The sequence below is a fragment of the Octopus sinensis genome, linkage group LG3, assembly GCF_006345805.1.
Source record: "Octopus sinensis linkage group LG3, ASM634580v1, whole genome shotgun sequence".
In the NCBI taxonomy this organism is placed as follows: domain Eukaryota; kingdom Metazoa; phylum Mollusca; class Cephalopoda; order Octopoda; family Octopodidae; genus Octopus; species Octopus sinensis.
Window position 1 is genome coordinate 148,908,349 of NC_042999.1, and position 28,000 is coordinate 148,936,348.

General features: G+C 38.7%; 2 protein-coding genes across 2 annotated transcripts in view; one reads left to right on the forward strand and one right to left on the reverse strand.

Moving 5' to 3' along the window:
• Positions 1–7,100, forward strand: part of LOC115209289 (nuclear pore complex protein Nup93) — a 37,463-nt gene extending 30,363 nt beyond the window's left edge. Inside the window, exons 20-24 of the mRNA XM_029777618.2 lie at positions 79–196; positions 1,853–1,936; positions 2,080–2,150; positions 4,603–4,660; positions 6,801–7,100. Coding sequence (XP_029633478.1) covers positions 79–196; positions 1,853–1,936; positions 2,080–2,150; positions 4,603–4,660; positions 6,801–6,920 — 451 coding nt within the window. The 3' untranslated portion in view covers positions 6,921–7,100. The remainder of the gene's footprint in view (positions 1–78; positions 197–1,852; positions 1,937–2,079; positions 2,151–4,602; positions 4,661–6,800) is intronic.
• Positions 7,101–9,132: 2,032 nt separating this feature from the next.
• Positions 9,133–24,084, reverse strand: LOC115209733 (ADP-ribosylation factor-like protein 2-binding protein). Its single transcript, XM_029778236.2, has 7 exons — positions 23,767–24,084; positions 19,588–19,641; positions 18,476–18,537; positions 16,349–16,455; positions 14,803–14,888; positions 12,106–12,202; positions 9,133–9,518 (listed from the first exon to the last, which is right to left on the reverse strand). Exons 2-7 carry the CDS (start codon positions 19,626–19,628, stop codon positions 9,441–9,443), a joined length of 471 nt encoding a protein of 156 aa, XP_029634096.1. The 5' UTR covers positions 19,629–19,641; positions 23,767–24,084; the 3' UTR covers positions 9,133–9,440.
• Between the last annotated feature and the right edge of the window lie 3,916 nt (positions 24,085–28,000).

Sequence of the window (28,000 nt, forward strand, 5' to 3'; positions counted from 1 at the left end):
TTTTTCAGCATCCCCCCACCTCTCACTCTCTCTCTCTCTCTCTATATATATATATATGTATGTTGTTTTTCTTTACAGATACCAGTCACTTGGACATAATGCAACAAGGGATAATACCAATACTTTCTTCCTCATGTTAGACTTGATGACCTTTTTTGACCAATATCACAGTGGTAACCTCTCTGGTGCCTTGGAGGTTTGTCTTTGCCTTAATCTCTCTTCTATGAACTGAAATGAAGTATCTTTCCATCTCTGTGCCTAAACAATCAAGCTTAATCCTTTTGTTATCATACTTCTATTGAAATATGTTACCTTTGATTCGATTAATTTTTAAAATAATGAAGAATTTATCACAAAGATCATTGCAGACATTTGGATATGCTGCAAGAAGCTTGTTTCCCAACCACATGATTGTGGGTTCAGTTCCATTGCATGGCACCTTTGGCAAATGTCTTTTGCCATAGCTCTAGGCTAGCCAGAGCCTTGTGAGGGGGTTTGGTAGATGGAAACTTAAAGACTGTCTGGCACCTGTGCAGGTGGCACGTAAAAAGCACCCACTACACTCACGGAGTGGTTGGCGTTAGGAAGGGCATCCAGCCGTAGAAACACTGCCAAATCTGACTGGGCCTGATGAAGCCTTCCGGCTTCACAGACCCCAGTTGAACCGTCCAACCCATGCTAGCATGGAAAACGGACGCTAAATGATGATGATGATATAAGTAAATAAATGTACAGGGGAAGAATTCACAAAAAAAAACAAAGACAAAGACAGGTGGTGTAGACAACAAATAGATGTATTAGTATAACACTCGGGAAGTGAAAATGTCTTTAATGTTTCGTGACTATACTCTTCCAGAGAAAGGAACAAGGAGAGAAAATAAAGAATGTGTAGTGGCTAGCGATCTATCATGGCGAATGGATAAATAAATGTATATATGTGAGTGTGTGTGTGTTTGTGTCTCTTTGTCCTGTCATCACGTGATGGTTCACTATCATCTTTTCAAGTGTTGGGCCTCATGGAGGCGAGGTGGCTGAGTTCCTTTTGAACAGGCCTCATGGAGCCAAGGTGGCTGAGTTCCTTTCGAACATTGGGCCTCATGGAGGCGAAGTGGTTGAGCTTTCGAGTGTTGGGCCTCACTGAGACAATGACCAAGAGTTTTGTCGTATCTTGCTTGAAAAGAAGACCCATCAAGCTGAGCAAAATTGCAGTCGTGGCAGATGCTGGTGTCACACAAATTGGCACCTGTGTTGGTGGCATGTAAAGCCACCCCAGTGTCACGCAAATGGCACCCACGCCTGTGGCACATTACAAGCACCCATTACATTCTCGGAGTGGTTGGTGTTAGGAAGGGCATCCAGCCATAGAAAACCATGCCAAACCAGACTGGATCCTGGTGCAGCCTTCCAGCTTGCCGGCCCAGTCAAATTGTTCAGCCCATGCCAGCATGGACAACAGACGTTAAATAATTTTGATGATGATACAAGCAGTGTCATTCATTTCCAATGTCTTGCATCTGGAAATATTACCTGCTTGGAGACAAGTCAGAGTTGGTAATAGGAAAGAGATCTGGCCATAGAAGATCTGCCTCTAAGCAAGCATGGTAAAAGTGGATGTCAAAATGATGATGACTTCATCATAGTTTAAGCTGGTGTTTAGAACCAAATTAATAAAGAAAGGATCCAGAAAGAAATTTTAATGGAAGGTTGCAATTTTGGACAATTTAAAAAAAAATCTATCTCGACTTTATATATCTTTTTATATCTCTGTTAGAAGAACATTGGTGAATTAGTAGCTGTAATATACTGGAGCTATTTATTTGTTACCTAATCAAATTAATCTTTATCCTTCCAGGTGATTGGAAAATTGAAAGTTGTTCCGTTAGAAGTTGATTGTGTAAAAGACAGCATCACCAATTTCAATTATTTCTCAGATGAGGTAAAATATTCTTGTGAATCATTAAAAAGCAATCTGACATACGTTTGCCGTAGTTTTATTGTTATTTCAGTATCATTCTTTCTTTTTCATACAATACGTCATCTGTCTGACTCTCTTTCTAAATACCTGTTTATTTATTCTAGATTCGCAAATGTTTACCAGATATCCTATTAGCCACAATGCAAATCCTTAATGCCATTTACCGACAAACAAGGTGAGTTTGCATTTTTAATAACTGACCTTGTATTTGTATTTTGAGTTTTCTTTAGGAACAGGCATGGCTGTGCGGTAAGAAGCTTGTTTCCCAACCACGTGGTTCTGAGTTCAGTTCCTCTGTTTGACACTTGGGGTAAGTGTCTTCTACAGTAGCCCTTGGCCAACCAAAGTGGATTTGGGAGGTAGAAATTGTAAAAAAAACCTGTCACACGTCTTCTTTTCCTGACATTGCATGATAGTTATAAAATGAATGTCACTGTCCTACAAACAGTGTCATTTCTTTCCAATCCTCTGCAAAAACATGTCTGGCCATGAAGAAATGTACTTTGCTTGGAAATAGACGAGTCATCAGGCATAGAAAATATGCCTCAATAACCTCCATCCAACCCATACAAGCATGGGATTCTTCATGGAGACTAAAATTTGAAGTGGGGAAGAGAATTTCTTTATTACTGGTTTTAATGTAAACAATACAACCATCTTGTCACAAACGTTTATAACATTATATCCAATTTTTATAAAAATATAACATTCAAAACCTTACGCAATAAATCACCAAGAATGATAAAAGATTTGCTACATGGGACACCATGAAGATTTCTGGATAAAAACAAAAATATCAGTGTATGAACTTTTTTTTTCAGCAAGTTGTGTTGAAACAAATTTTGTTATGTCTAGGGAAAGTCATTATGTCAATATTGATAGACTCTGGAAGACCTGGGATGAGGTAGTGAAGCATGACCTTTGAATGTTGGGTCTTACAGAAGCAATGACAAGAGACCGTGACCTTTGGAGACATGCTATGCTTGAGAAGACCTGGTAAGCCAAGTGAGACCGTAGCCATGGCCTATGCCAGTCCGACTGGACTGACTCCCATGCCGGTAGCTCATAAAAAGCAGCATACAAGTGTGGTTGATGCCAATGCTGCCTGACTGGCCCCTGTGCCGGTGGCATGTAAAAAGCACCCACTATACTCTTGGAGTGGTTGGTGTTAGGAAGGGAATCCAGTTGTAGAAAGCTTGCCAGTCCTTAGTCAAACCATCCATGGAAAGCAGATGTTAAATGACAAAGGTGATGATGGTTCAGTTCTACTCCTTCATTATTAGTTAATTGGTTAATTACCTATCCATTTAACCCATTAACATATAAATGAGTGAAATTGAACCACTGTGTGTGCTATTAATATTAGTATAATGACATTCTCATGACACAAAATTTACTTACATGCATGAATTCACATAAAGAATTGTGCAAACCAAATGCAAAAAGGAAGTAAATCAGTGTCTGATGTTCTCCAGTTCATGTATTACATAATGATTTCACCCTTTGGCATTTAAACTAATTCTATGAAGCTCAAAAATACTATTGTTTCATGTTCAAACTGGTTGAACTTGGCCTCTTACACTTACACTACAGTGTCATTCTAAAAATACACAATCACATCATCAAAATCTCAAAGCTACCAGATAATGCATTTCAAAATATTTGTGGAAGATTGATGATAAGCTTGTTGACTTATAGAGTAAAACAAAACATAAAAGATGACATTGTCTCGATTATTGTTGCAGTAAAGTACCAAATATGTGGATTAAGAGGATTTTTCCTGTTTTACTGCATTCCTAATTCCTTATTTGTAATTAAACCTGAATTTGAGTTTGAAAACCACATGGCTCCGGATTCAGTCCAACTGTGTGGCACTTTGGGTTACTGTCTTCTACTATAGCCTCGGGCTGACCAAAGCCTTGTGAGTGGATCTGGTAGATGGAAACTGAAAGAAGCCCATCACATATATATATGTATGTCTGTGTTTGTACCCCCAACATTGTTTGACAACCTATGTTGGTGTGTTTATGTCCCTGTAACTTAGTGATTCGGCAAAAGAGACTGATAGAATAAGTACATAGCTTACAAAGAATAAGTCCTGGGGTCAATTTGCTCGGCTAAAGGCAGTGCTCCAGAATGGCTGCAGTCAAATGACTGAAACAAGTAAAAGAATAGTTTCATCATCATCATTGTTTAACGTCCGTTTTCAATGCTGGCATGGGTTGGACAGTTTGACTGGGGACTAGCAAGCCAGCAGGCTGCACCAAGCTCCAATCTGATCTGGCATTGTTTCTACAGCTGGATACCCTTCCTAATGCTAACCACTCTGAGAGTGTTGTGGGTGCTTTTTACGTGCTACAAGCACAGGAGCTAGTCAGGCGGCACTGGCATCGGCCACATTTGGATGGTGCTTTTTACGTGCTCCCGGCATAGGAGCCAGTTGGGGTGGAGTGGCTAGTATTGACCACGTTTGGATGGTGCTTTTAACGTGCCAACGGCATGGGATAATTTGTTTCTACTTCTTTCGTTAGGCTTTGTGTTGATGTTGATTTATGAAATCTGTCCTAACATTGTGATTGACTTCAGTTTTCCATTTTCTTGATAATTTTTTTTTTATATTTCTACAGAAAGTCTTTTCCTCAAAGTCCAGGACCAATCAAAGCTATGGGAAGTGGTCAGGAAGCTGTAAGTATCTGTTAAGTAACCAGTATATGAAGAGTGTTTTTCTGGGTAGCTGTTTTAAATAGTATAATGCTGTGGCCAGAGATAATAGATAAACCTGCTGTTTGATATAGGATAAGAGCAGAACAGGATTTCCTTCTATGTGACTAGTCATACTTGCAACTAAAGATGGAGGAAAAAAATGAATTTATTAGCATTTGACAAACAAAGCCTTAAATAGTTGCTAAAGTATTAGGTTTGTCTCATTAACTTTACTTTTTCTTTTTTACATGAATTTAACACTAGGGTCTTATATCTATGATGGAAATGATTCTATTTCTTGTGCTCTGAAAAATCTGTTTAATTATTTCTATAAGGTTATGTATATAAAAAAAACAAAACATTTAGCATGAAATGTTTCTATTTTGTTCTTCACTCGTTTATTACTGTTCTTATTGTCACTCATGTCCATTGTCTGGAAATCTTTCATCACACATCTGTGACTTCTTCGTCTTTGTGTGTGCTCCTCATCCATTTACTCCATTCTCTGAATGAAGTAGAGCAAAAGCACACACGTAGACAAAAAGTGTCGCTGAGTGATGAAAGATTTCCGGACGATGGACACAAGTTAGAATAAGAACAGTAATAAACAAGTTTCTGTTTTATTTTTCCTTTAAAGATCCAATGAAAAGCTTTGGGTTCTGAGAAACTAGTTTGTTTGCTTTGTTTTAGTAATTATTAATATTTTATGTAAGCAGGCTCATATTCTTCCAAATCCAACTTTGCTTTTATTTTATTTTATTTTAAACCTTATGTATCTTGTCCATGTGACAACAATGGATATTGTGCAAAATAAAGTTTGAGTTCAATCCCTGTCTTAAGCACGGAAAATATGGTTCTTGGCAGTGAATAGTTCAAACTGAAAGATAGTGTTTTATAAAACAGAGAATATGAGGGTAATAGTCTGAAAACACTAATATATTTTGGTCTTGTCATTTTAAACTGAAAGGAGTGAACAAAGTGCTCCCAAAAGCCAGAGGTGAAGTTTTTCCAGTGCTGGTGTCACTGTAAACACATATAGTCTGTTTTGCTTCCTTTATAAAGTTGAATCCAAGATAAGGTGGAAAACTTCTTTGTTGTTGCTTTCACTGTAAACAACAAGACCACTCTTTCACAGAAAGACTATCTAGTTATAAAAATATCCACCCAAAACCACATTCAATACATCACAGAAGTGAGATATATGAAAAGATGCGGCCTCGGAAGACTGTAAATCTAGACACGTCAGTGCATAGGGTTCCCCACTTAACATTACATAAAATTTTGGCTAAGACCTTCATTCAGAATAGGGCAGGTTTGGGCAGGGGTTTTTTTGGTTGTTGTTGAAGACTGGCAGTTACCCATGCATGCAAATCTTCCTTCATTGTGTTACCACTCTGCTGCAAGGAAAAGGCCACTGCTTTTAAGGCCAAAACAACATGACACCAGTGTTATTGCCAGCATTGTTGTTTGAGCCCAAAGGGTGTGAGAGGCTGGATCTGGTCAGTTTAAATGCTAAAGGGTTAATGGTTTATTGATATCATCATTTAACATCTGTTTTCCATGCTGGCATGTGTTGGATGGCTTAACCGGCACTGGTGTAGCCAGGTTCTGCACCAGGCTCCATTGTCTGTTTTGCCATGGTTTCTACAGCTCGATGCTTTACCTAATGCCAACCACTTTCCAGAGTGTACTGGCTGCTTTTTACATGGCACAAGCACTGACAGAGTAATTTTGTTTTAGTTCTATGATGGTAATCCAAATAAACAAGAGCAACTTTCTCATCAGATACTGCAAGGCATCTTCATCCAATGTTCCAGTGGTTCCATCAATCCTATGCAAATTGATAGTAATTAGAGTTGGATAGAATGGCATGTAGTGTTCCAACCTTGTGCTCTAAGTTCAAATCATACCAAGGCCAACTTTGCATTGTTCTGGGGTTATTTAACGAAGGAGTTTAGGCATGCAATTAACTTTGAATAACTTTAGAAAAGTTTGCCTGAAAGATATTTTAATATGCTAAAGTCTTTTTTTTTTGTATTAATTACTTGTAGGGACACTATTTTGTTATGAAATTATAATACACTACAAGGTATATTTTTCTTTTGTTTTTTTATCCTTCCAGAGTTTAAATCAGTTGAGAAGTAAAGCAAAAGCTCTGATTATGTTTGTTGGAATGTTACCATATCGACTGCCGGGAGATACAAATGCTCGCTTGGTTCAGTTAGAAGTGCAGATGAACTAAAGTGAAACGCCCAGATTTGTTGATCTTGGAGGAATGTAATCTGGAAAGACTTCTAAATTCTTTCCACACATTTGTATTTGTAAAGAGGAGGGAAACTGTATGAAAAAATTTTTTACGTATTAAAACAACCAATTAAAAGTAATAAATCATATATAATACAATATATATATGTCTTTGTAAGTTGGAATTTTTTTTTTTATATAAATCCTTTAGCATTAAGATTATTCTGTCAAATGTCATGAACCTCTCATAATTCTCTGTCTCCTCATAGCTGTTAACCTGTACCTTTTTGAACTTGCATATGACGAAAGTTCTCTTTCATATGTTCCTTTACCAGTCTTAAACTGGTAGTCAATGACCTGAGAATAAATTCTTCAACAGAAGAAAATTTAGTTTTCACAATCATTTGTCTCATTTCCTGGTGAGTATTAAGTAGACCTGGCTTGCAGGGTGGATCACTGGACAACATGATAGATTCAACGTTTGTCTTCCATGCCTGCATGGGTTGGACAGTTCGACCGGAGCTGGTCAGCTGAAGAGCTGCACTGAGCTCCACTGTTTGTTTTGGCATGATTTTTATAGCTGGGTGCCCTTCCTAATGCCAACCACATCAGAGTGGACTGAATGCTTTTCACATGGCACAAGTACTGACGAGGTCTCCAAGTAACTTGCAAGATTCTTTGAGAAGGAGTGGTTACTGGAAGAAATGAGTCTTGCTGTAGAGAGAATACATGGCTACTCCAGTTAGAGGGGAAGGGAGAATGATTAAGAATGTGAGAGAGAGATGGTAGCAATGTGCCAGGGCATACTCTCAAGGTACAGTGATGAGAATGTAAATGGGATGGCACAGCAATGCCAAGAGTAGGGAGTTCACATGAATGCAGGGCTGTGGGGTGTAGTGATTGGTAAAAATGGTATATGATGGGAAGACAATAGGATAGCAATGACACAGTGGGAAGGATTGGGCTACAGTAGTGGGGAGAGAGAGATGAGCATAGTGCATGAAGAAGACTTGTAGTTTGGTTTATTGAGGTAGGGTGAGCGAAAAATTTTATGTAGGCATAGGAGTGTCTGTGTGGTAAGTAGCTTGCTTACGAACCACATGGTTCCAGGTTCAGTCACACTGCGTGGCACCTTGGGCAAGTGTCTTCTACTATAGCCTCAGGCTGACCAAAGCCTTGAGTAGATTTGGTAGATGGAAGCTGAAAGAAGTCCATCGTATATATGTGTATGTGTATATGTTTGTGTGTCTGTGTCCCCCCAACATCGCTTGACAAACGATGCTGGTGTGTTTAGTCCCCGTAACTTAGCGGTTCGGCAAAATAGAGCGATAGAATAAGTACTGGGCTTACAAAGAATAAGTCCTGGGGTTGATTTGCTCGAATGAAGGCGGTGATCCATCATGGCCACAGCCAAATGACTGAAAACAAGTAAAAGAGTAAAGAGTTACATGTAGTTGGAACACAGTGCTTCCAGAACTCAACTAAAAAAAAAAAAATGTAGCTGAAGATACCCTCCATCAGACACCTACCATATTCTGAGCGCCTTGTTTCCCTGGGCATGGATTCACTGAAGCTCCGGTGTCTGGCGACGGACTTGGTAAACACCCACAAAGCTATCAACCACCTCACCAACAACACTGAACACCTTTTTGATCTCCATGTGTCTAACACACGTGGACATGCCTACAAAGTCAGAAAACAACACAGCTCCCATGACTTTCGGAAACATTTTTTCATGCTCAGAGTTGCTGAAGCATGGAATAAACTGCCTGCGTCAGTTGTTGACTGCCATGACACTGCATCCTTTAAAGCCCTCATGCTTTCCGAAATCCGCTGAAACTACACCTGATTATATATACACTTTAGATGAGTTGTAGTGCACCTGAGCACTGTACACAATTATTATTATTATTATTATTATATTAAGTCTGAAAAATAAAAAAAGGGTGTCTGCTGGAACATTTTTCATTGCTCTAGTTGCTCAAAACACCAACATTCATATTGGTATAAATCTTCCTATTTAAACTAGCACATATTTAAAAGAAAGCGAGAGGGAAATTTATTTGAAAGTTACACAGATATATCAAATTGAATCTTCATGCAGCCATTAATTCAATGATTTCTATTATATTTCATTCATGGCTTGAACATTATGAAGTTAAACCCCCCACTCAGTCCTTTTTTGAAAATTTAAAATTGGGAAGGTAAAATATTTTTGTAAATATTTATTAGGCACTTTTTTTCCATATAATTGACTTCCATGCAATAAATGTAGGATATCGTATCGTTGTGTATGGCCCCCACCCCTTTTTTTTAAAAAAATGAATATAAATGTTAAATCGTTTGGCAGCAATTGTTCTTTCTTGAATCATTCCATCTATATACACTCTCGGCAGCTACAAGTGACTCAACTTTGGGACTGTTTTCTTAGAAGATTAGTTCCACAAGAAATACTCCAGTACTTGGCACAAGTTTAACCTCACCCTTAAAATGAATGATGGTTTGAAGACAGTTTTAGTTAAGAGGTTGGGCCTTCTGTTGAAAATGATGTAACCATTATACCGCCACTTAAGTCCACAGTTCGTCCCTCTTTTGCCTGGAGAAAAAGATGAGATTAAGACATGGCTTTAGAAAAACATCATTTCAAAAAAATCCTTTTCATTATGCTAACATAGTTGTGATGGTTTTAACCCTTTAGCATTCAGTTTATTCTATCAAATGTAAAGCTTATTAATTCACATTCATCATCATCGTTTAACGTCTGCTTTCCATGCTAGCATGGGTTGGACGGTTCAACGGGGGTCTGGGAAGCCCAAAGGCTGCACCAGGCCAGTCAGATCTGGCAGTGTTTCTACGGCTGGATGCCCTTCCTAACGCCAACCACTCCGTGAGTGTAGTGGGTGCTTTTTACGTGCCACCGACACAGGTGCCAGAAGGGGCTGGCGAACAACCACGCTCGGATGGTGCTTTTTACGTGCTACTGGCACAGAGGCCAGGCCAGGCTGGCAACGGCCATGATCGATTGTTTTGAATTAATCTCATAAGTTCAAGAAACCAGATCTGGTCAGTTTGAACATGAAACAAGTATAATACTGGAGCCGGAGACAAAGAGTTTCAATGTTAAGGTTCATAATTTGCGTATTTGTACTTACCTTTTCACACTTAAACTGACCAACACACGTGGGCATGCCTACAAAGTCAGAAAACTGTACAGCTCCCATGACTTTCGGAAACATATTTTCACACTCAGGCCGTTGCCAGCCTCGCCTGGCCCCCATGCTGGTGGCATGTAAAAAGCACCATCCGTCCGTGGCCGTTTGCCAGCTCCGTCTGGCACCTGTGCGTGTGGCATGTAAAAAGCACCCACTACACTCACGGAGTGGTTAGCGTTAGGAAGGGCATCCAGCCGTAGAAACACTGCCAGATCAGATTGGGCCTGATGCAGCCTTCTGGCTTCACAGACCCCAGTTGAACCGTCCAACCCATGCTAGCATGGAAAGCGGATGCTAAATGATGATGATGATGAGAGTTGCTGAAGCATGGAACAAACTACCTACATAAGTTGTTAGTTGCCGAGACATTACATCCTTTAAAACCTCCATGGTTCCTGAAATTTGCCAACACTACACTTGATACACCCTCCCTCCATATGCATGCATACATGTATATCATGACTCTTACATTGTTCACTTTCCTGACTTTTGTACATAATTCTGTGTACTGTAAGTCTACCTTTGATGAGTTTTAGTGCACCTGAGCACTATATGCAATAATTTCATTATTATTATTTTTAACCCATGTGTTTTTTAAAACCAAACTTTCACACTTACCCTACAGTCTCATTTGAAAAGTAAACAATCACATCATCAAAATCAAAAGGCTATGTGGTCATGCATGATTAATTCAAAACAATGTGAATAAAAAAAAAAAAGCATTACGTTTGAGACAGTAATCTGAATGCTAAAGAGTTAACAGACATAGTACTGCCAGCTCATAGCTCAGTCCAACAGTAAATAAGCACTATACTTAGACAAGTGAGAGCACTCTACATCCGGCTTTTATTAGCTTGCAATGCTGAGTCCTAGTACTCTTAAGGGTTCACAATACTTACTTAGGTCTGCCATGAGCCCTAGAACTCATGAGGACAGAGATCAACCCAGTTTCCAAGACTGGAAAGGGGACTGTTATAAACTCTTCCTTGAAATGAAAGCCAGTCCATCACAGGGTCAACTCCCTATCTATCGCAGGAACTCATTTTCAGATGAGTGGACTGGAGCAATAAGAGATGAAGTTTGTTGCTCAGGAATGCAATGCACTGCCCAGTTCAGGAATTGAAACTGCTATCTTACAACACTGAGAGCAACATCACTAGACCATGACCCTCCACAGGGTTCACAAAAGATAAGAGAGAATCATTCTTAAAGACAAAGATGTCTAGCTAACATGTACCATGCTTTCACTAATTGTATTAGGTACTGAAATCGAAATCAAATTCGATGACTGGCATCTGTGCAAGTGGAGCCAGAGCAGCAAACTTGCTTCCATGCCGGTGGCACGTAAAAAGCACTATTCGAGCATGATCATTACCAGCATCGCCTTACTGGCACTTGTGCCGGTGGCATGTGAAAAACAACATTCAAGTGAGGTTGTTGCCAGTGCTGCTGGACTGGCTCCTGTGCAGGTAGCACGCAAAAAACACCATTTGAGTGTGGCCGCTGCCAGTACCACCTGACTGGCCCTCGTGCTGGTGGCACGTAAAAGCAACCACTACACTCTCAGAGTGGTTGGCATTAGGAAGGGCATAGAGCTGTAGAAACTCTGCCAGATCAGATTGGAGCCTGGTGCAGCCATCTGGTTCGCCAGTCCTCAGTCAAATCGTCCAACCTATGCCAGCATGGAAAGCAGGCGTTAAACGATGATGATGACTGATGTAGACACAGAGCCCCTATCGGTACCCCTGCTCTTCACCCAGTGGTACATCCAAGATGTGACAGCCATAGGGAGAGAGAGAGAGAAAGAGTAGCACCAGCACGCAGCTGAGTAAACTAGAGCAGCAGCATGAAATAAACAGAATGCACACAGCCTGGTCCAGGAAATGAATTCACAGGATGAGGAATCAAACCACTCAACCACACACTTTCACTGTCTTAAAATATTTAAGAAAATAACAGACTGACACTCACAGCTTTATAATCCAAAATCATTTCTTTGAAAGTGAGAAAATCGCTGAACGTAAGTAAGAGTTCAAATATTTCTCCTTCTAATTCATTCTTCCGAGCACTGAAAGAAGAGTAAAACCAATTCAGATGAAATGCTCCTAGAAATAATAGATAGGCTTAACGATTAGCTAAAATAATAATAGATTTTGTTGTATCTTGGGAGGGTCATTATACCAATAAACACAAGTACTGTTTCTGTTTCACTTCTTTGTTATTATTAGTCAATTGGTTAAACATTTAAGTAATTAATCAATTGTTTGATGAATCATTTAGTCAATCAACCAGCTAGGTTTGTCAAAGTCCCTTCATTACCATTCTTCACAACTGGAGTAAAGGCATGTTGTTGATGAAGTTGCAAATAGCAACAAAAGGCCTTTGATAAACTTAGCTGACTGATTGATGACCAAATAATTAATCAAACAATTGATTATTAGTCAAATTGGTTAACCGATTGGCTAATAATAACGATTTCCAATTTCAACAGAGGACCAACAATTTTTTAGGATGAAAAGCAAAGTCAGCTTTGGCAGCATTTGAACCCAGTGTGTGCGTGGGCATAATGACCCCCCCAAGATACAAAAAAAAAACAAAAAAATGTTTCAATACAGAAGTTCACATCAAGAATCTTGCAAACCAAATACAAAAATGAAATAAATAACATTTAAAAACCAAAAGGATTCACTAAATACTGATTACTCAGCAACTATCCTTTCTTTTTTGTGCTTACATGTTGAAGCATCTGAGAGACTGGTATATCAGACATAGTTGAATGCTTTACAGATGATAACAAGCACAAAACACTGTTTTTACCCAATTTCTCAAGAGAGAACAAGCTGGTGAGTGACATAGGGGAATGTATCCCTTGTAGTTCTGGGTTTATTAATGGCTGTGTGGTAAGAAGTTTTTGTACTGAACCTGGAATCATGTGGTTGGTAGACAGATACAGAAGAAAGCCTGTCATATATATATATATATATATCTTTCAGTTATTTCTTCTTCCTACTTGTGGAGAGTCACTCAAACTTTCTTAAAAAGCAGCAGGTTACACCAGAGTAAGCAGATGAATGTGAAACAAGGTGGGGGAAAATAGTACTCAAATACCAGAGGTAGAGTAATATGCTTTATTAATAAAGCTCTAAAGACATCACCAAAACTGTTACTCAGAGTTTCACACTCCTATTCATCGGACAAAACTATCCAACGAACAGGTATGTCATTATCCGACAAACGGGAATGTGAAACTCTGAGTAACAGTTTTTGTGATGTCTTCACAGCTTTATTAAGAAAGCTGGCAGAAATGTTAGCACGCTGGGCGAAATTCTGTCTGTTGTTACATTCTGAGTTCAAATTCCGCCGAGGTTGACTTTGCCTTTCATCTTTTTGAGGTCAATAAATTAAGTACCAGTTATGTACTAGGGTTGATCTAAGCAACTGGCTCTCTACCCAAAAATTTCTAGCCATGTGCTTAGAATAGAAAAGAATAAAGCATATTACTCTACCTCTGGTATTCAAGTACTATTTTTTCCATCTTGTTTCACATTTATGTACTTACTCTGGTAATATAAGCATGTACATTCACATATAAATGTGTGTCTTTGTGTTTTTGTCTCCCACAACCAGTATTGGTGTGTTTACATCCCCATCACTTTGTTGTTCAGCAAAACAGACTGACAGAATAAGTATCACGCCTTAAAAAATAAGTCCTGGAGTCAATTCATTCAACTAAAAACTCTTGAAGATGGTGCACCAGCATGGTTACAGTCTAAGTCTAATGATTGAAACAAGCTACAGATATTTGAGATCTTGGAAGCACTTATTGTTTGACCCAGTTTAGACCTGACCCAGCAAAGTTTTAATTAAAGATACTCCAACAGTGGCTAACTAGTTTCTTCCTTTGAGATACAGTCTTTCAAAAACTACATTATCCAACATGTCCTGTTAGTATGAAAGTGGGATGTGATCCGAGGAAGATTTGCCTATTATTTTTAGCAGGTTAAGGCTTCCTTTATTTGGCACAAAGAGTGCTTATTTAAATGGTAACAGAGCTTCATATGATCACAACATTTAGAGTAAACACTTGTATGCTCAAAGTGCTGCTGTACTCTTTTTCTGAATGAAGTAGTCAATGTCTCATGAATGTAAGTAAGAGTTCAAATATTTCTCCTAATTCATTCTTCCGAGCACTGAAAGAAGAGTAAAACCAATTCAGATGAAACGTTCCTAGAAATAATAGACAGGCTTAACGATTAGCTAAGATAATAATAGATTTTGTTGTATCTTGGGAGGGTCATTATACCAATAAACACATGCACTGTTTCTGTTTCACTTCTTTGTTATTATTAGTCAAGTGGTTAAACAATTGCTTGATGAATCATTTAGTCAGGCCATCCAACCCATGTCAGCATGGTTTGTCAAAGTCCCTTCATTACCATTCTTCACAACTGAAGTAAAGGCATGTTGTACTTCACAATTGAAGTAAAGGCAGCAGCAAAGCTACCCAGGGCTACCAACTGATGTTAGTGACAAGGATCGCCAGTGTTTATTTTAACAGCTAGGTGGACAGAAAAAGTATAATAGAACCAGGCTACAATGCAACATCAATAGACTGGTGACCCTTAATTGTTCAACAATTCAGACATATTCTTGAAAACTGCAACTTACATCATCTGGTGCATGAAGTCAGACATGGAAAACTGTGGCACTTTGCTTACAAGGCGCTCATTGAGGTATTTTTCCACAAGGTTTATCTGAAAAGTAATAATATAATTGATTAATTTATGGGTGAATTGGTGTGAATTATAGTACTGGGATGAGGAAAAAGTTTGTGCGCCATGAGTCACTATTGAACATGACATGAACTGAATGAACTCACACACTACAAAAATATATTTATTTATATATGCGCCCTTTTCAAGCCTAGCCAGGCTCATGGGCCTGGTTTCCTGGTTTCTGTGGCGTATGTGCTCCCCCTAGCTGAACGGGATGCCAGTCCATCGCAGTGTTACTCAAGAAACAGGAAGAAAGAGTGAGAGAAAGTTGGGCGAAAGAGTACAACAGGGGTTGCCACCACCCCCTGCTGGAGCCTCATGAAGCTTTAGGTGTTTTTGCTCAATAAACACACGGTCTTGGAATTGAAACCGCGATCCTCCGACTGTGAGCCTGCTGCCCTAACCACTGGGCCATTGCACCTCCACCAAAAATATATAAAAAAGCATTATTTTAACATGGCACACAAACTTTTTCCTCAACCTAATATATACAAGTTTCAAACATGTATTTCACAGAATCATTTTTGTGAAGAGGGATTTTCCAAATTTGAGGAAAAGAAGGCCATCATCATCATTGTTATAATGTTCACTTTTCCATTCTTTCATGAGTTGATGATGGTTACTGAAGGAGATTTGCAATGGGCAGATGCCCTTCCTGTTGCCAAGCCAGGTGATACATCTCAATGATAGACATGTTTGCATAGGATACTGGAAGTGAATGGTGTTCATTTACAACCATTACATGATGTCAAAATAAGGAGACACAAACACATACATCTATATAACTGGCTTCTTTCAGGTTCTGCATACCAAATCCACTCGCAAACAATTGGTTGACCCAGGGCTAAAGTAGAAAACATTTGCCCAGTGAGACTGAAGCCAAAACCAAATGGCTAAAAAGCTAATTTCTCAATCGTACAAACATGCCTATGTCTAAAATATATAATATTTTAGTACTAAAAAAAATTAGTATACTTTCAAAAGTTGAATATGGATTAAAGGGATATCTTATGTCCTGACTGTGTAGGATATGAAAATGAAATTCTAATTTCTTAAAAATTGAAACTGAATCCTCAACGCTCCTACATCAGCTCTCACCCTCCTCCTCCTCATCATTTAACGTCCATTGTCCATGCTGGCATGGGTTGGACTGATTTGGCATGGTTTTCTACGGGTGGATGCCCTTCCTAATGCCAACCACTCTGAGAGTGTAATGCTTTTACATGCCAATTGTGTGACACCAGCATCCACCACTTCTGCAATTTTGCTCAACTTGATGGATCTTCTTCTCAAGCACAAACATAATGCCAAAGGTCTCGGTCTAAATCAATAACTAATAAGTAGAACTCCATTCTATACAGTCACTCAATAATAGTTAAATGCATTTTAACACAAAATAGAATTCCCAAGAAGAAAGCAAAAACAACTATTCAACTTACATATTCTCTGTGTATATCTGTGTAAATGAATTTATTCTCTTCTGTATCAATAAATTCATGAAAATATCTCTCTAAAAAATTATGCTGTAACATTTGAAATTCCTCCTCTGAAAGCAGAAATCAATAAATTTCATATTTTAGCAATATTTCAAAGCAACATTGAATACATGTAACCAAGTAAGAGATAGATCATCATCATCATCATCGTTTAACGTCCGCTTTCCATGCTAGCATGGATTGGACGGTTCAACTGGGGTCTGGGAAGCCAGAAGGCTGCACCAGGCCCAGTCTGATCTGGCAGTGTTTCTACAGATGGATGCCCTTCCTAACGTCAACCACTCCTGAGTGTTGTGGGTGCTTTTTACGTGCCAGACAAGGCTGGCAACAGCCACGATCGGATGGTGCTTTTTACGTGCCACCGGCACGGAGGTCAGTCAGAAACACTGAAGTATTTTAAATGAAATATTTCAGAAAGTGTTGTAGGATAACTTACACTGAACTTTTGAATTTATTCATAGCACAAATCTTTCAACTTGAAAAATGTACAAAAATGATTGAAATCTTGATCAAGGAGATGACAGAATTGAGATATGTGCCCACCACAATAGAACTGATATCCTAAAATCAAGGTGCCACGTAAAAAAGCATTGGTGTGGGTGCTAGTACCACATAAAAAGCACCAGTGATGGTAACACATAGAAAGCACTGGTGATGGTGCCACATAAAAAGCACTGGTGATGGTGCTGTGTAAAAAGCACCCAGTACACTCCTGTAAAGTGGTTGATGTTAGGAAGGGCATCAAGCAGTTTAAACCAAGCCAAAACAGATAATGGAACCTTGTGCAGCCCCTGGCCTTGTCAGTTCCTATCAGGCCATCCAACCCATGTCAGCATGGAAAACAGGTATTAAATGAAGATGATGATAGTTATTTCTAGCAAAAGCATAAAACCTCAAATGTGGAGAGACAGGGAGAGAGTACAGTTAAGATTGACTCTAGGTTCCTGAGTGGTGTTTATTACATTGTTCCTAGAAGGACAAAGTTGACCTGGCAAGATTTGAAACTAGAAATGAAAGAGATCAATTTTCACCACTTCCTCCCACATCTCCCTCTTCCAAAGGTCCCATTTCCTCTGGAAATTAGCACTTCTTAATAGAACTGCCCTTTTCCATATGTGTCACATGCTCATACCAATGTAGTCTTCTCTCTTGCATGCAATATCTGATTTTTCTTATATCAAAATTCTGCATGTTATTGGATGCTCTACCAATTCCGTCAATTCACTGCCCACTATTACAACATCGCAATTGAAAATATAAAAGAAATGACAGTAAAATTAACATACCACTATAATATATAATTAAAAACAACAAAATTAATTAGGTAAAGTTTTTGCAGTTTTCAAAAATAATTCCTCAACTAGAAACTTTATAATATACCACAAATCCACACCAAGTCCTGATGCAACCAAAGAATTTTGCCACTCATGGTTTGCATTGTATATTCAACAAAGAATTACGGAAGCAATAAGGAAGTTTCATATAATATAGTTTTGACAATGAGAAATGTAAAAATAGCCTTGAAAGAAGAATGGGGGACAAAAGGAAAAGTGGGTTGATGACATCAACAATCAAGAGAAGACCCAAGTTCAACTTTTCAGCCTCAATATTCAGAAAGAAAACTAAGTTTCTTGGGGATAGAACTAAAACATAACATGTGAGATGAAGTAGAGAGTATAATGGGTTGATGGTGGTGGTGGTGGTGGAGGCTTTTTATCAGATCAGATTGAAGCCTGGTGCAGCCGCTGGCTTTCCAGACCTCAGTCAAACCGTCAAACCTATGCTAGCATGGGAAACAGACGTTAAATGATGATAATGAAACAAAAAGGAGATATAGTTCAGTCATTTTGTGGAAGCGCTTCAACAAACTTTGTTCATGGTTTATGGAATGTGTCAGCTATGAAGCAGTGATAACGTTAACCTAATTTGGAGCACAGTGTGAATGAAAAGGTTGGACTTTTGAGTTTTTTTGTCACAGCACCAGCTGCTGAGGAAACTTATCATAATTTAATGTCCGCTTTACACACACACACACACACACACAAGTATGTATAGTAGTTATTTACTAACCCATTACTACATCCTCTATGGCACCAATAATCATATCGAATTTTGCGTCACTACTACTTGACCTGTACAAAGAAAAGAAGAAAAAAGAGATAAAGGTAGAAGCAGCAAAATATTGCTTGAAAAATGTCAACTTAGCAAATAAAAATTACCAAATATTTTAATTATTGGGTCATCCCATGAATAATGCGATTTTTTTATACTTCAAAATTAAGATAAACAAATTTCTCTTCTATTCTAAAATATACTCTCCTTCATTTTCTACAATGCTCTTCTATCTTTCTGGTAGACTTGCAAGACCCCTCTTCCAAAATTCACATATTTGTGACACCAAAATACTCCTCCACTACTGTTCTGACCTCGTCTATAGAATTCATATTCTTTCTGTCCAAATGATTTTGAAGAGTGTGAAGTAAATGATAATCAGATGGAGAAACGCCCTGCAAATATGATGGGTGGGGCATCGTTTCCCATTCAGACTGTTCTAGCCTTTGGAATGTCATCCTCACTGTATGTGGCCAAGCATCCTCCTCATGGAAGAAAACATTTTGTCTTGAAACCAATGATGGTCGTTTTTCATCTAGCGCTGACTTGAATGATCAAATCCAAGCTCCTCTGCTAGTTCCTCAACAGTTACAATGGGATTTTGTTCCACCAGGGTTTGCAGGATGTCCTCATCGAGCTCTACAGATTTTCCAGGGCGAGGCTCATCTTCTAGGCTGTAGTTTCTGGCTTGGAATTTCTAGAACCACCATTGACACTGGTTTATGCTTATTGTCCGATCCCCGTAAACTGCTTTAATATTCCTCACACTTTCCATTGCATTGTTGTCTTTACTGAACTACACTGAATATGCTCCTTTGTCACTTCCATTGTAGTTTTGAAAAAAATAACTGTTAAAATCGAACTGCACTCTTCAAAACTTGCACTAAAAATAAGGACAAGGTAAAATTATTACCTGCTTTTATAGCAAGTTGATTCAGGTAGTTTATCCCGTCCCCATCCGACTTTTAGTTCATGCAATTGAAAACAATCGCATTATTTATGGGATGACCCAATATATTAAAAAAAATTTTTTTAATTATGTTTTATGTCAAGAGAAAAATCTCAAATACCGAGATACTGCTAAGTTTTCTTCTGCTGTTTGTAAGTCCATTCTCCTCAAATACCTAAGGAAAGAAAGTGTATAAGTTTCAGACACTGAGCTCATACAGATGTTTTAGTTTATGAGTAAAGTTTCAAATGCTTGTAGCAGGAAAATTTAGCAATCAGATCATTATATCCAACGTCCTGATTCGCTAGAATATTACCTGCATCATAAAAAATATCTGACCAATCAAGACTTGGCTCCAACAATAATTTCACATTTGGTGTGCTTCTTTCTGAGCCAAACCACCACTGTATATTCAGCGTAACTATCCCCATTGACAACAGATGGCAGTTGACCCAAGCAGTGACATAACACAAAAGCAATGAACAGATAGCAAATGAAAAACATTAGAAGACAGTAGCACAACCAGTGGCTAACCACAATGGAATGGACAAACAGCGACAGTAACACAAGAACCAGCTAACATTTTGACTGCTGTTACAGTAACACCAATCCAAGAACAATAATCTTCAAGCCCTCTTGATGTTTTTTCATTCATAGTAAAAACAAACATTCCCTTTGTTTATAAAAAGAGTAAATATTTTTGGAATCAAAAATCTCACAAGATTTCAGTGTTTTTCCTTTGTAACATGCTTATCAGCAGTTTAATACCCACTGCTTTACAATAACAAATCTTCATCTATTCTCATTGTCCATCCATGTAAAGCAAGACACCTATCCCAATACCCTTATCACACCAACCCTACAATATCATTCTAAAAATCAACAGTTATCTCATCAAAATCTCAAAGCTACAAGATACTGCATAATTAATTCAAAATAATGTGAATGAATAAACATTACTTATTTCAGAATAATGTGAAAGCTAAAGGGTTAAACCACATCCCTCAATAACCCCTTTTCAATCAAGGCTCCAGTCTAATTTGGCTTGGTTTCTACAGCTGGATACCCTCCCTAATACCAACCATTCTGAGAGTGTAGTGGGTGCCTTTTACATGTCAACAGCACTGGCCATGACTTTGTTTTCACTTGGCTTGACATGTCTTGTCAAGCATAACAAATTGTCAAAAGTCTCAATCATTTATCATCATCTCCACGGGACTCGATTCAACATTCGAAGATCATGCTTCATCACCTCATCCTATGTCCTCCTGGGTTTATCGCTTCCACAGGTTCCCCTCACAGTTAGACATCAGCACATCTAACTCGTGCATATGCATCACATGACCATACCAGCACAGTCTTCTCTCTTGCACACCACATCTGATGCCTCTTATGCCCAATTTTTCTCACAAGATGCTTACATTCCATTGCATATGTGCATTGACACTGCACATCCAGCAAAGCATACTAGCTTAATTTCTTTCAAACCTATGCATTTCCTCTGCAGTGACAGTGCCTGTTTCACTGCTGTGTAGCATGGCTGTTTGCACACAGGCATCATATAATCTGCCTTTCATTGAGGGAAAAGCTCTTTGTTACCAACAAAGGTAGAAGCTCTCTGAACTTTTCCCAACCTATTCTTATTCTGGTAGTTACACTCTTGGAGCATCCACCTCCACTGCTGACTTGGTTACCCAGATAATGGAAGCTATCTGCTGCTTCTAGGTATCCCCCACTGGCATTTGGTGAAGTCTATTTTCTGTACATTTCTAGTGTTTATTTTACCTATACATCTGTCACACGCAGATTACTAAAACAGATTACTCGGAAAACTACTTTCTCTATCAACCTACTTCTGCTATTGCTGTGTCTCTTATGTGTCTATAGCTTGCACTAAATACCTATGCCTTTTCTACATATCAAGCAGGGCCATCTCCCTGAAGGAATTTGTGATTTGTCTGTTTTCCTACTAATCAGGACTTTGGTCTTTACTAAATTAACTTGATTCCATACCTTGCTTTCACACCTGGAATTTTTTCTCTAGTTCTGGTAGTGAATCATCTATAAGAACAAGATCATTAGCATAGAGGAGCTCCCAAGGGCAGCCCTTCTCAAATTCCTCTTTATTGTCTGGAGGACTATGATGAAAGAGAGTGGGGGGCTGAGGACTGATCCTTAGTGAACTACTTGTACACTGACTTCATTGCTATACCTGTTGCCAGCCCTTACTGACAGGATCTCTGTACATGGCTTGTACAGCTCTCACCAGCCAGATAAGGGAGTGGGGGAACTTGTCAAAGGTTTTCTCCATGTCAACAAAAGCCAAATACAGAGGTTTATTTTTGACTAAGTACTTCTCCTGCAACTGCCTTAACAGGGATATAGCATCAGTGGTGCTTCTCCCTGGCACAAAACCAAACAGCATCTCATTTAGACGAACTCCCTTCCTAATAAGTTGATCCCCTCCATAACTTTCATCACCTGGCCCAACAGTTTGATATCTCTATAATTATTTCTGTCTAAGGCATCACCTTTACTTTTGTAGCAGTTGACTATGGTGCTGCTACACCAGTCATTGGGTGTGACTCCCTCATGTACAATCTAATTAACTATATGCATAACTGGAGTATAAATCACACTGCCAGATCTTTTAAATATCTCAGTGGTAATTTCTGATGGGCTGAGGGCTTTCCCCGTCTTCATATCCTTCATGGCCTTATCTACCAAGTTACTGTCTATTTAGATTGCTGGTCCCTCTGTTGGATCTACATTAGGCAGACTCTCCTTCTCTCTACATTCAGTAGCTTTTCATAGTAGCACTTCCAAACCTCTTTCTTTGCAGAGTTACTATCTGCAAGTGAACCATCATCCATGCAAACTCACTTCTCTCCCACAACATCACAATTTTCCCTGGCACACTGTCTTGCAAACCAAAATACTTCAAGCTGCTCGTCCTCATGTCACAGAACATTGGAAAACTTCTTCCTTTCTGCTTCACCTCTGGCTTCCTAGTATACCTGCTTCCTAGCTTCCCTCTTGGCTACCTGATGTAGTTCCTTGCTACCACCATCCTTCCAGGTTTGTTTCTTTGCTCTAATGGCCCTGTCAACCAACTGCTGGGCCACCATGTCACCCTAGACCTGGTACGAACTTTGCACCAGCCACAAATTTGGTCTGTGGCCTTCAAAAATATCACCCCGTGTCCAGAATGCGTAGTTGGGGATTCCATAAGCGTTAATGCACAAACAACTACTTTTCCTGAATAGGCATTGCTAAAATTGGGGTGTGTTTAATATAGCCGTGCGTCTTCAAAATGTGGTTGTTCCTATGTGATTGCTCGACCCGCTAGAAATAGTAGCTAAATCGCCCTCTACTGCCTTAGTCCAAGGTATACCACACATAGAAAAATAAATAAAGAAAAAAAGGGTGAGTATGTCTTTCTATTATATTTGTACTTGACCAAAGGTTGATTTGGAGCTAAACAACAATCAACAACAATTAAAAACAATAAAAAAAAAATGCAAAAACATTAATTTTGTAATACATTCGACCTGTGAAAATGTTTGAATTAAACACTTCTGAATCCTGTATGACAGCTGTAAACTACAAAACAAAATAGTAAATTTCAGAAATATCGACAACTAAAAACAGATAACTCGGAAAACTTTAAAATTATTTTAGTAGGGTATAAATAAGTTTTTGAAGTCAGTTGTCGTTCCTTCAGAATAACATTATATTATATATAACATCGTCATTCGCTTTATTAGAAATGAAAGCAAAATTAAAAGATAACTTAAACATTATCGAAATATTATATATATATATATATATATATATATATGTATAAACCAAAAATATTGACGCTACTTGAGAAATGTATGTGAGCTCTAAACGTTAACAGAAAATTTTAACTTAATGTTAATTTAATTTTCCACCCCATCAGAAAAATAGGGGCAAAAAAAACAGATTAAATATTTTGGTAAAAATCTAAACGATAAAAATAAACAAGTGAAAAAGAATGATTAGTAAAACTGAGAGGCAGTTGAATATTCAAGCCTGTCACAGCAAGTCTGATGATAATGAGAGCAGGAATAAGCAAATTGTCAATAACGGTTTAACCAAGTTTGCTGCTGACGTGAAGAAGCTGGTCTTGAAGGATAATTATCTTAGCTACAGAAGTATCAAAACATCTCGTATAAAATATTGTTGTTAAACAACAATGTGTATAGAAGATATTCTTGTAAAAAATTACGTTCTGCTTTCGAAGAAACAAGAGGATGAAATAATCTTTTGAACATACCTTATTGATAATATTTTTAAAAAAATTCAGTAATGAATGATGTTCGTCAATAAGGAGAACGGTGTCTCTACTTGTTGGAGTCCATTTTGCAAAAATAACCAGTGGCAGTTGCACTTCTAAATAGTGGGAATACTGTGTAAGTCAACGAATCCTATCTGACAGCTTTTAATAGCCTTTTTACAAACTAAAGTCAATTTAGGTACACAACAAATTTCAAGAAACAGTTTTTGTGCTGCCAGTCCCGCGTTTAAAGTCATTGCTGTATAATAAACGCCACGGGAAGACGGAATGTTGCTGTTAGGGATTTTTCTAATCGTCACCGAAAAAAACAAAAACTTTCTCTTTGTTGTTATGGCTTTAATTTACATTCAACTGATCGGTATTTCGTTTGACTATTCGACAACAGACTGGATAGTTACTCTAATTATTAACGTCTCTCTTTAATGAAAATATTATTTGTATATTTAAAAGGAAAGAGACATCACATTTAAATAAAATACGCATATTGTGCTCAGACATATCCGTCATGTTAGGATGCTTACTGTAAAGCCACGTGGTTATGTGTTCGATCTCAAAGCGCTGTACCTCGGCCGACTATCATCTTACTTGGGGTGCCTAATTATGCTTTGGGATCTTTTCGGTTTGAACGGCAGTTTTTAAAAAATAATTTCCACGTAACTAAACACTTTTAAACTTCGTATACTGGTAGAATGTGTTTATAAAACATCTTTTTCTCTTGGCTTTATTGAGAAATTCTATAATTTGTAAGATATTTGTTGTTTTTTCTTCAATTTCTGCAATTTCAACCAATCAATGACGTCTATTGAGGTGAAAACATTCTGTGCCGTATGAATATGTCCCTCGTTTAAGAAACAGATTGGGTTTATTTACATTTCTGAAGAAAGATACCCTTCCCCTCACCCCTAACCCTAAAACAGATTGAAATGCAACAGATCGATACTAGGGTCATAATTATGGGTGACAATTTCATATGACACCGCTAGAAAAAACTGCCGTTCAAACCGAAATGGTCCATGCTTTGTGATTGAAATTTGTTACTTGGAAACAATATGTATGTGTGTGTGTGTGTGTAGGCACACCTACACAAGTGTGCTCCTCACCGTCTTTGTTTCCTCATAACTTTCATAAAAATGGATATTTTAAAATGAAAATTTCCACAAATATACTATAGATTGCGGTTATATGTGAATTTGTTGTAAGAAAGTTTTTCCAGGGAGAGGAGTTTCGGAAAATCCACATAACTCGGCTTTGTTTCCTCATAACATTCAGAAAAAAGGGTATTTATTATTGAAATTTACTACAAATATCTTTCAGAGTGTAGATTAAGATTATTTCAGGATTTAATATGAAAATAAAAAGAAGAAACGTGGGCACACACAGGGGAGATGAGTGAAGACAAGCTAATGCAAGTTGGAGATGACCCTGACTCTTCCCCTCTCTATATTGGCTCCAACATCATGGAGTTGGTCAGCTTCTGGACTCCACAGTTACCAACAATGGAGACTTGACCCTGGAGATAACCACAGATGTCTGACCACTGGGGTCATGTATTCCCTAGGGAACCCCCTTTGGTGCCACTTCACTATCACTTGGAAGATGAAGCTCTGCATCTACAATGTATTGGCCTTCTCCATTCTCCTCTATAGTGCAGAAATATGACTAATGTTGAAAACCCTGGCAAAGGGGATCAATGGCTTCGATAGCAGAGCCCTGAGAAGCATTGAGATCAGATGGTACTATTGCATTACCAACAAAGAACTATATGTTTGCACACATTGGCCCACAGCCTCCAACCTCATAATTATCCATCGCATGTGCCGGTACAGATATGTCCTCTGTCTCCCACAATATCATCCTACCAGGTCTTTACTTTCATTCAATGCAACAACTGTGGGCTGGAAGAGGCCTCATGGCAGGCCTTGCACCAGATGGCTGCACATAATTGGGGAAGATCTCTGGAGGCTTTAATTGTACACATCTTTATTTTAATCATTGCTGCTTAGTGTACTTCTATTAACTAAGCAGTTTAAGATGTAGGAAAGAGCCAGACAGGTAGACAAAGAAGCAATATATTTCTTTATTGCCCACAAGGAGCTAAACACAGAGGGGACAAACAAGGACAGACAAAGGGATTAAGTCAATTAGATCGACCCCAGTGCGTAACTGGGACTTTATTTATTGACCCCGAAAGGATGAAAGGCAAAGGCGACCTCAGAGGAATTTGAACTCAGAACGTAACGGCAGATGAAATATCACTAAGCATTTCGCCTGGCGCGCTAACATTTCTGCTAGCTTGCCGCTTGGCAGAAACATTAGACAAAGAAGCAATAAAGAGTATCATGCCAGCATGGAAGGTGGACATAAATGATGATGATAGATGGTGTCGTTGTGCCATGTGCATCGGGTCCAGCATGAAGGCTGGCGAAAGGGTCAAGCAGTAAAATGGACAATCCAAGATTCCAGGAGATCAAAAGGCCTAAGTTTACTTGGCTGAGAACAATGAAGTAGGACGCAATAGGTGGAAGCTGAAACAGAAGCACAGAATAGACAAGGCCAGTGAGAATACATGGAGTATAAAGTAGTGCTTGAGGTAGTAACAATGACTTTGTAGTGACGCCATTTTGGAAGTCTTCAGTGCGCATGCACAGAGTTGGATTTCTTCTGGGAGGCCGCCGGAAGTTCCCTCATGCGCATGCGCAGAGAACTACCAGCAGCAAAACTCCCCGTGTATTGATCTCTCTTGCGAAGCTGACACCGAACTAAACAGACGCATTATCGCATCTCTCCCAAGCTGCCAACATGTGGTGAAGCTACACTATGCTGGAACGAAAGAGGTTTTGGTTCACGCCACTTTACTGTGACAAGCTCCATGGCTACCAGTTTGCCCTGAAGGAAATATATATGTAATTATTATTGCAAATCCAATAAATAAATAAATAAATATTTATGCTGTTGAAGATATTCGAAGTCTTGATTTTCCTTTGACAAATAATTTAATGTAATGGGATGAGACCTGTACCCCTCAAGTGTTCCAGACCTTTCATCTTGTTACAACTTATTCTTTATTTCAAAAAATATTTCAAAGTGAAGAAGGGCTTAATGGAGAAAAAAAGACGAGATAAATTTTCAACTCCATGCATGGAGCAATGAATAGTTCTAAATTTTAGCTCTTGTATAAGTTATTTGTTTGGTAAAAATATGGTATTTGTGGCATTGTACTGGGGTTACTCAACAAATGTTTCCAAATCTGTATAAATAATTATAAGAAAAACCATCATAGAAATGGAGTTAAAATGCTTTATTTTCAGAAAGTGAGAAAAAAAGTTTAAACCAAAAAGTAAATAAATGTATGCAATGTAATCACAGCAAAAAGGAGATTCTTTAAAAATATACAGAGCAAAATAAAATAAAAAGTGGCATAATAGTTGTGAAAATAAAGTGGCTGATACATTGGCCATTGGTGGTAGGCTTTGTGCCTACTTCCAAATGACAGGTTAGATTTAAGAGGTGCATACACCTGTATAAGCAAGTGCTGCAGTGTATTAATATGGAAAATGTACGTCAAATTGTGTTAAAAAAAAACTTGAAAAACTTATGAACGGAATGTTTACAGATGAAATTTGTAATCATCTTCACTCTTATCACAGTAAAATAAAGCCATAATGACAGAATAGCCTGGGCACTCTGCTGGTGACAAAGGGCCTCTCGCTCAGAGTAAAAGGTAGACTGTATGATGCACATGTACGAACAGCCATGCTACATGGCAGTGAAACATGGGCTGTGACTGCTGAGGACATGTGTAAGCTTGCAAGGAATGAAGCCAATATGCTCTGATGGATGTGTAATGTCAGTGTGCATACTCGACAGAGTGTAAGTACCTTGAGAGAAAAGTTGGACCTAAGAAGCATCAGATGTGGTGTGCAAGAGACGACTGCACTGGTATGGCCATGTGGCGAGAATGGATGAGGAAAGCTGTGTGAAAAAGTGCTACACCCTAGCGGTTGAGGGAACCTGTGGAAGAGGCAGACCCAGGAAGACCTGGGTTGAGGTGGTAAAGCATGACCGTCAAACATTAGGCCTCACCGAGGCAATGACTAATGACCAGGACCTTTGGAAATATGCTGTGCTTGAGAAGACCCGGCAAGCGAAGTGAGACCATAACCTCGTGGCCTATGCAAGGGGTGTAACCAGCCCACTTATGCGTACCTTTCCT